We start from the raw sequence: 9,066 nt of genomic DNA on the forward strand, positions 1-9,066 counted from the left end.
TTTACTGATTATAAGGGTGTTACAAAATCCTATAATCCAGCGAGAAATGTACCGGAAAGAGTAGAGGTACCAAACAAAACTACTCAACTCCCTAGTAAGAGGGGGAGAAGTACGGCTATCTCCACGGATACAGCTTCTAGCAAGCAAAGGAAACGGAAGACAATATCTTCTGATCCAGTAAATGCAGCTCAACCTCATGTTGAGAAACACCCAGTGGAGGTTCAACCTTCACATCCCACATCAATAGTGCACTCAATTACTGATGCTGGGACATCGGAATACCCTGATGCGACCATCTTGGGAAATGATGATGCATCGGAAAGGGTCCATGAAATTTCCATCAACTATGCAGAAACTGGAGAGTCATTTGATAGAAAGACTACAATTGTCAACTCATATTTCTCCGCAATGATTGCCGAAATCCTTGAAAATGATCCAAATCCTAAGACCATGGCAGAGTGCAAAACGCGCTCGGACTGGAACCAATGGAAGGATGCAATCCAAGCAGAAATATCCTCGCTCACAAAAAGACATGTATTCTCACAAGTAATACCTACACCTCCACAAGTATTCCCTGTGGGATTCAAGTGGGTTTTCGTCCGAAAGCGGAACGAGAACAATGAGGTGGTGAGATACAAAGCGAGGCTTGTAGCACAAGGGTTCACGTAGAGACCCGACATTGACTTCAATGAAACATACTCTCCAGTCATGGGTGGAATAACATTCCGATACTTAATCTCTCTGGCTGTACAAAATCGTCTATCTATGCAGTTGATGGACGTAGTGACTGCATATCTCTATGGGTCACTCGATTCAGACATATACATGAAGGTTCCTAACGGAATCCCAATACCAAATCAAAACGCAAATCGCAACATGTATTGTGTAAAGCTACAGAAATCACTCTATGGCTTAAAGCAGTCGGGAAGAATGTGGTATAACCGACTCAGCGAGTACCTTCTGCAGAAGGGCTACTCCAACAGTGATGATTGCCCATGTGTCTTCATCAAGAAATCCCAAACCGGATTCTGCATCATATCGGTGTATGTTGATGATTTAAATATCATCGGCCACAAACAAGATATTGATGAGGCATGCAAACATCTTAAGACGGAGTTCGAGTTGAAGGATTTGGGTAAAACCAAATTCTGCTTAGGCCTACAGCTTGAGCATCTTTCAACAGGAATCTTTGTGCATCAATCTGCATATGTCCAAAAAGTATTGGAGAGATTCAATATGAACAAAGCATATCCTTCCAAAACCCCTATGATCGTTCGGTCTTTAGGACTAAACACTAATCCATTCAGACCACAAGATGAGGGGGAGGAAATCCTAGGACCTCATGTCCCATACCTTAGTGCCGTCAGAGCACTGATGTACCTTGCCAATAGCACCAGGCCTGACATCGCTTTCACAGTGAATTTGCTAGCAAGGCACAGTGCCGCTCCTACCAAGAGACATTGGACAGGAGTAAAACAGATCCTCAGATATGTTAATGGCACAAGGGATCTCGGATTATTCTTCCAAAGAGGAACAAATTCTGAGATAATAGGATACACCGATGCTGGATATCAATCAGACCCCCATAATGGCAGATCACAAACCGGTTTCGTGTTCTTACAAAATGGAACCGCCATATCATGGACATCATCCAAGCAAACCTTGGCAACAACGTCCACGAATCATTCTGAAATAGTCGCACTATATGAGGCCTCACGTGAATGCGTTTGGCTTCGCAGAATGATCAACCACATACAGCAGTCGTGTGGTCTTAAAGCTATCACAGCTCCAACCATTATCTATGAAGATAATGCTGCTTGTGTTACACAGATGGAGACAGGCTATATCAAGAGCAATATCAACAAACACATCTCTCCAAAGTTGTTCTATCCTCATGAATTACAACAAAAAGGAGAGATTGATATCTTGAAAACCAAATCATGCGACAACCTCGCTGATCTATTCACTAAGTCCCTACCAGCTTCCTCATTTGAAAAATGTGTCAAAGGAATTGGTATGCGACGACTTAGGGATTTGCAAAGTTCAGGGGGAGAAATCTCCTAGACATTGGCCTGTCTACACCATCATGTTATACTCTTTTCTCTTTATGAGTTTTTCCTCACAAGGTTTCTCATAAGGAGTTTTTAATGAGATAATATTAACACAAGAGTGTCATATTCCTTGTTTTCCCCACAGGGGTTTTTAAAAGAGTATCAAAGACACATATTGTCCTCTAAACTACAACATGAGTTTTCTCTTGCAAAGGTTTTCTCATATTAGTTTACAATGAGGCAATCATTAAGTGCTATAACTTTCTCCTTCTTTTCCCAAGCAGTTTTAAGGAGTTTTACTATAGCACATATATACACGTATTTTTCTTCGTTTTTATCCTACATGAATTTTTGGAGGAGCAATACGATTCATTGATCTCAACAAGTGATTCGATCGAGGGGGAGTGTTACGGATATTTATCCGGCGTGATCTCATCTCCTCGGATCCTCTTAAGAGGAATCCTATCCTAACTACGACGTCCCCCACGATCGCCTACGGATGTCACCCACGACTACGTGCGTACCCGTGGAGACCGGTTCCACCTCCGTGATATCACCCACGACTCATCGTGGGCTCGAGTTTACTTGGGGCGAGAGTTTCCTCTCCCCCCGACTTGTATAAATACCTGTGATCAATGAATAAAGAAACATCCCGAGTTCATTCTATTCATCTCTGTTCTCGTACTTTGGCATTCCACTCGTAACACTTTTCACCCCACACCTCCGTGTTTTCCATCCCCATCCTCAGCGGCACGCCACTTCGTCCTCGGACATTCCGACTCCCACGCACACGGGACGTGGCTTCACCGCTCTCGTTGCTTTCTCTCCGAGGCCGTCACTCCCTGCTCCCCACTCCCTCCTGCAGCCTCTTCCCATGGCTTCCTTCATTGCAGCAGCCTAGCTTTGTCCTGACGAGCTGCAGAGCAACCTCGACGTGCGGCGCACGTACGGCCTCGGCAAAGGAAGCGACGGCGAGATGGCCTCGGCAAGGGAAGCGGCGGTGGTGCGATGGCCTCGTCGCATCAGGCTAGGGGTGGCATGGGCACGCACGGGATGTCGTACGTGTCTAGCAGCATGGTATGGTACGGCTAATAACCTATCGTATACTCAACAATGAGGGAGATATAATTCGGTGGCGATGGACAACAAATGGCGAATACTCAACAAAAAAAAGTGTATATCGTATCCAGTTTGTAGGATCTTTTAGCAAAGTTACAATCTTGCCAATTTGGAAAGTGAAGAGAGAACCCCCAATGTCGTCGTTTCTTCGCCTCGGACACTCCTACATATATAAGACGATCAGCAAATAATCTGAACAAAAGAAACTGGCAAAACAATCTAATATGCAAGTTGTGCAACACACTGAGCCGGAAACCTCAGCACATCCCTTCACAAACGATGTTTGGGATATTATCAAAAATGGTTTGGATTGTTAGTATTGGAGCATGTCAGGGTACTTGTACAGTTACTAGCGCAAATGTCGTAGGAAGATCACCAAAAAACAAAGGAAAACCTTCGATGGCATTATGATCTATTTCTGGTGGAATATATAGAAGAAACGTAATAAAAGAATTTTTCAACACAAGGTGTCACAACCACAATAAGTCCTGGCTCTTTGCAAGGAGGACATACAACAATTTTAGTTGGCATCTAGATCATTTTTATAGGGACCTTTGTAGCCTCCCCGTTTATGCCCCCGTCTAAATCCTCTAAGTTGGGGACAAGGGACTACTCTTGTAGTTTGTAGTTCAGTTTTTTTTTTCTCATCTAATAAAAATACCGGTAAAGCTTTTGTCAGCTTTTTTTTAAAAAAAAAAATTACAAATCTCAGTGCTGAAGAAACACGAAAGGAAAACACAGATAGGCCAGGGATGCAAGCAGGCCCTGCTGCGTGCGGCCCTCGCGACCTGCAATGGCCGCCAGCAGAGCTTGCACATCCTGTAGTAGCCTACTGGGCCTACTCTGCTCGCCGCGTTGTCCTCAGCGGCTGGGGCACGCACAGCAGCGTCCTTAGCGTTGGACAGGTCACCAAAGGCCAAAAGTGCCCACTTGAACACGTCGATCACAAGTAGCAGGCGAGAGATCTGCTGGTCATTTAATAATAATTTTATCTTGTAATAAATTAGTAAATAATATTTCCAATCATGGTTTTTTAATTATTAAGCTGTGGACGATGTGGACTGTGGCAGGGCTTGCACATCCACATCCACATGCTTCAGCAGCCCAGCAGGATTGGCGGACTAATCTGTTTAGAAAAGACCCGCGACACTAGCTAGTAGCAAGGCGTCTGCATGGGCCATTATATTAGGGCTGTTTTTGAGGCGGGCCTAGCAGAAAAGGAGGCCGGCCCTCGTCTGCTTGGCTGCTTGCATCCATACGGCACATCAAAGTGAAATAAAATAAACGAATTCATAATAAAATCAACGGTCAGTTTGATTTCTAAGGTGGTTCAAATCCAGCACACCCTACCCTTATCTTTTAGACCAAAAAGGATTAGCCCTAGCTACTTATATTGGAAGCATATAAAGTATCTGCCTCCAGAAAACCCCTGCATCTAGCCTAGCCTAATAACAGACAAAACCAACATCATCCTCAAACTAAGCTACGGCCGGCTAGCAACACAGCAAACAAAAGGGTAACAAAAACAAACAGTATTTTGGTCTAAAAGATAAATTGGACTTATCAGCCGAATCTACCAACTATTTAGCAGTATTTTTCTCTCACAGTAAATCAACCACCAGTACTTTCTGCCGTGACTTATCAGCCAAACGAACAAATAAACACGTATCAGACTGAGTACACCATGTGCATCACCCTTGTCATGTTGTGATGGTAGATATAACATTTTCTTACCTAATAAAATGTACATACTCGCACACAGCTCACAGTAAAGAAGTTGCAATCACATATACGTCAACACATTGATACAAATACATTGTTTTGAGGTTCAGAGAACAATCAATTATTGGTAATTCCCAATCCCCATGTAGAAGGATTGCATGCATGCATCGGATACTACTTGCAGAAGCAACCGAACGTGTGATGGTTGATGATCCAATTATTCACAAACTGGCGCATATACACAACTTTGCAGTACATATTATTTGAAGTATACGTAGTGATCTGTCAAACTGGATCATTGATCAGTGCTTGTGATGCTTCGGCTTCTTTACTATCATCACGGTGCAGTGCGCGTGATGGGCGCAGTAGTCGCTCACACTTCCAAGAACAGCCCTGAGGGAGGAGATGGAGTATGTATATAGTCAGTAATAATACGAAAGTGAACTGAGAACAAGAAGACACTTGAAGTACGTAGATCTTTATGGAGGGGGAAAAAGACACTTGAAGTAGACGAGGAAAGGGATGTAGTTGAGTTGAAACGTAAAGCAATGGCCACTCTAGTAAATTGTTCAATAGAATATAATGTAGATAGAGAGTGAAAAAGATATGTGTAGAGAAGACAGGTCGAAACGAGTGTATAGATCTTTCGAAATAGTTATTTCTTTTGTTGCCAATACTAGGAGGGTATTTGTGAGTTATAGTATGTTCTAGATTATGAGATTTCAAGGATTAGGCTCCTTGTTCATTCTTGGTTAATGCGAAATCAGACACACAGAATAATTCTTGTTTAGGCTAGTTCATTGGTCATGGAACATATATACTAGAGTTTAGGAGTTTTGTATGTTGCCCACAAGTGCCTGCTGGAAACATTACTCTCTGATGAATCATGATATTCTGTTTTGCCGCATAGATGATGGAAAGCTACAAACCATGTGAAAGGCAAACAGAGGAAAGGTGGTGCTGTAGAACATGAAAAGAACATCACTAACAAACACTATCGATGACGATGTGAAAGCAATTTCAAGGAGATGAGCATGGCAATCATGGTTGTTCATTCATCTCAATTTAGCTTTTTCGTTAGTGGTTGTCGTTGCAATCAGTGACGAGTGAAGATGGCAACAACTCTGTACTATGTATTGTAGTAGGGGTGGGGAGAAGAGAAGAGGTAGCACAGAGAGGTGAGATGGGCAAGACCTTTTGATGGCTCCGTAGCCATGGCTGCCGACGACGAGCATCTCGGCGTGGTGCCTCTCGACCGCCTCGCAGAGGACACTCCTAGCGTCCCCCTCCACCGCCTCAAACACGGCGTCGCTCACCTGCAGCACATCATACCATACCATGGGAATGGAATTTATAAGCGAAGAGGTTGGGGGAGAAAAAACAAGCTGATCGATCTCCTACTGCTGTTTTTTTTTAAAAAAAAAAATTGATTCAAGTCGTGCTAAGGGATTGGATTGGACCTGTGCGCAGAGTGCTTTGGCTTTGTCGATGACGCGCAGGGCGGTTTTCTTGAGGTCCGCCTCCACGTACGGCAGCACATCCGCGGCGCCTGAATGAACCGAACCGAACCCAACCCATCGATTAGGGAATCATCAGAGATGTCGGAAGCCTCCGCCGAATCGTGTGACACAAGCCAAGGGACATGGATTGGATGGAGATGGAGATGGAGATTGTAACCTGGGCCGGCGAGGCCGACGGCGGAGGCGGCGGAAGGCTTGGCGGTGACGACGACGAGGCGGTACTGCTGCGGCTGTGGCGGCGGCGGGAAGAAGTGCTGCAGCGCCCACTGCAGCGCGTAGAAGCTGTGCTCGCTCTCGTCCACCCCGACCACCATCGTCATCTTCCCCGGCGGCGGCGCGGCTTCCGTCCCCGCCGCCACCGCCGGCGCTGCTGCTTCCTCCGCCATGGCTGTGCTGTAGCGCTGACTGGCTCCCTCTAGTGTCTGTCCTCCTCGCTCCTCGACGGGATCGGATCCCCAAGGTTGGATGGACAGCTGGGGGTTCCTTCCTTCCTTGTACAGCACGCACAATGATTTCTGGAAGAAACGGGACACCACTAGTGCGCGGCAGGACACTCTATGTCATCCGCAATGATTATCAAATAGCTAATTAGGAGAAATTCTATTAACTCTCAATAGCACTTTACAAATAGCTAGCGAGATAATGTATAAAAATAATAAAAAAGTAGCACTCTCATTGGCTATCGAGGAAAGAGATCAAATAGCTAGCGACTCATAAATAGCTAATCTAGCACAATCTTCTAGAAATAACTCTCTCACAATACTCTCCACAATAGCTAGTGACTTCCTGATAGCTAGCGACTTCTTAAGCTAGCTATTTGCAAATTACCATTGAGAGTCAATAACATTCTTCCTAGAGATCAAATAGCTAGCGATTTGAATACCATTACGGACACCCTTAGCGTTTCGTTTCAAATGGCGGGTCCCGCCTTCTTCTTCTTCTAATAATAATGCAAAAAAAAGTGGGAATTCCGCAGATTCCTCCCGCAGCGGTTTCTGATTCTTTTCGGCAAAGGCCTTGTTTAGTTAACAAAGATTGTTGGGTGTCACATCAAATATGTCGGCACATATTTAAAGTACTAAATATAGATTAATAGAAAACAAATTACATACCTCACTTGAAAACGGTGACACGAGTTTATTAAACCTAATTAATCCATCATTAGCACATGTGGGTTACTGTAGCAGTTATGACTAATTATGAGCTAATTAGGCTTAAAAGATTCGTCTCGCGATTTTATAACCAAACTGTGCAATTAATTTTTATTTTCGTCTACATTTAATACTTCATGCATGTGTTCAAAGTTTCGATGTGATGGATGAAAAATTTTTGGATGAGGAACTAAACAAGACCAAAATTTAACTTGTGTCAAAGTTTAAAAGTACTAAATATAGACTATTTATGAAACTAAAGAGAGTAATTTGGAAGACAAATCTTCCAAATCTAATTAGTCCATAATTGAATATTAATTGTCATCAGCAAACAGTACTTTTAGTCCTGACTAATTAGCCAAATGAAAATGCTTAGGTGGTTACTAATCTCTAGTCTGAAAAGTCACAACTAAAAGTATTGTTCGTTGATTTATTAAAGAAAAAACATTATTGAAAAAAATATGATTTAGACCTTATTTAGTTCACTCTAAAAACTAAAAAAATTTCAAGATTCCTCGTTACATCAAATCTTGTGACACATACATGAATCACTAAATATAGACGAAAACAAAAAGCTAATTGCACAGTTTACTCACGAGATAAATCTTTTAAACCTAGTTAATCCATAATTAAATAATATTTATCACTGAACCCAAAATCAAAAAAAAATCGAAACTAAACAAGTCTTTAGGCCAGTCTCAATGGGAGTTTTATGTGAGTTTCATTTGCATTAAATATGTTGCCACATAGGCTTTTTTGATGACATGGCAGTGTATTTAAGAAGAGAGAGAAGAAATGAGTTTCATCTATATGAAACTCTCTTGGCACGATTACCAACTCTTTATGAGTCTTGGAATTAAATGTCTATGAAACTATGAAATGAAACTCTCCATTGTGATTGGGTGTTTCATCCAAGTTTCATTTCATTTCACATGATATGGCAGTCTTGGAAACAACGCCATGAAACTCTCCACTGAGACTGGCCTTAGAGCAAGTATTATAGCAAGCTGTAAGCCAGCTAAATGCCGAGGTGGAGGAGAGAGAAGAGGAAAGAGAGTAAAAGCAGGTTGTAAGTTTACAGACAGCTCAGACACAAAAACAAAAAAGTCTATGAGACAGACATATGGACTATGTATTAATAGTGATGAGCTAACCATTATATAAGTGGACTATAAAAAAGCTATAAAAAAAATTTACAGCCAGCTGTATTATAATAGTTGCTCTTACAGAATAAGCCTGATGAGTCGCTTTCCGGAATCATCGTCTCGGACCCGGTGCTGCCTGCCTGCGTGCCCGCCGGAAATGCCCGCAACGTTGCGTCGTTGCCCATGAATTGGGTGGTGGAGGGACAGTGACCGAGAGGCTCGTGCTGTGCTGACTGGGACGCTCCATCGGCCGTTGCCGGCCGCTGAACCAGCCGTGTGGCTATCCATATTCCTATCCTATCCAGATAGTTTTTTTTTTCTTTTAGGTCTTGTTTTGTTTTAAAAAATTTTACAAAAT

General features: G+C 43.0%; 1 protein-coding gene across 1 annotated transcript; it reads right to left on the reverse strand.

The window, feature by feature from the left end:
- On the reverse strand, nucleotides 4,934–6,955 carry LOC8066344 (universal stress protein PHOS34). The gene is made up of 4 exons (XM_002443289.2): nucleotides 6,570–6,955; nucleotides 6,353–6,441; nucleotides 6,087–6,208; nucleotides 4,934–5,285 (listed from the first exon to the last, which is right to left on the reverse strand). Exons 1-4 carry the CDS (start codon nucleotides 6,796–6,798, stop codon nucleotides 5,195–5,197), a joined length of 531 nt encoding a protein of 176 aa, XP_002443334.1. The 5' UTR covers nucleotides 6,799–6,955; the 3' UTR covers nucleotides 4,934–5,194.

This window comes from Sorghum bicolor, chromosome 8, assembly GCF_000003195.3.
Source record: "Sorghum bicolor cultivar BTx623 chromosome 8, Sorghum_bicolor_NCBIv3, whole genome shotgun sequence".
In the NCBI taxonomy this organism is placed as follows: Eukaryota; Viridiplantae; Streptophyta; class Magnoliopsida; order Poales; family Poaceae; genus Sorghum; species Sorghum bicolor.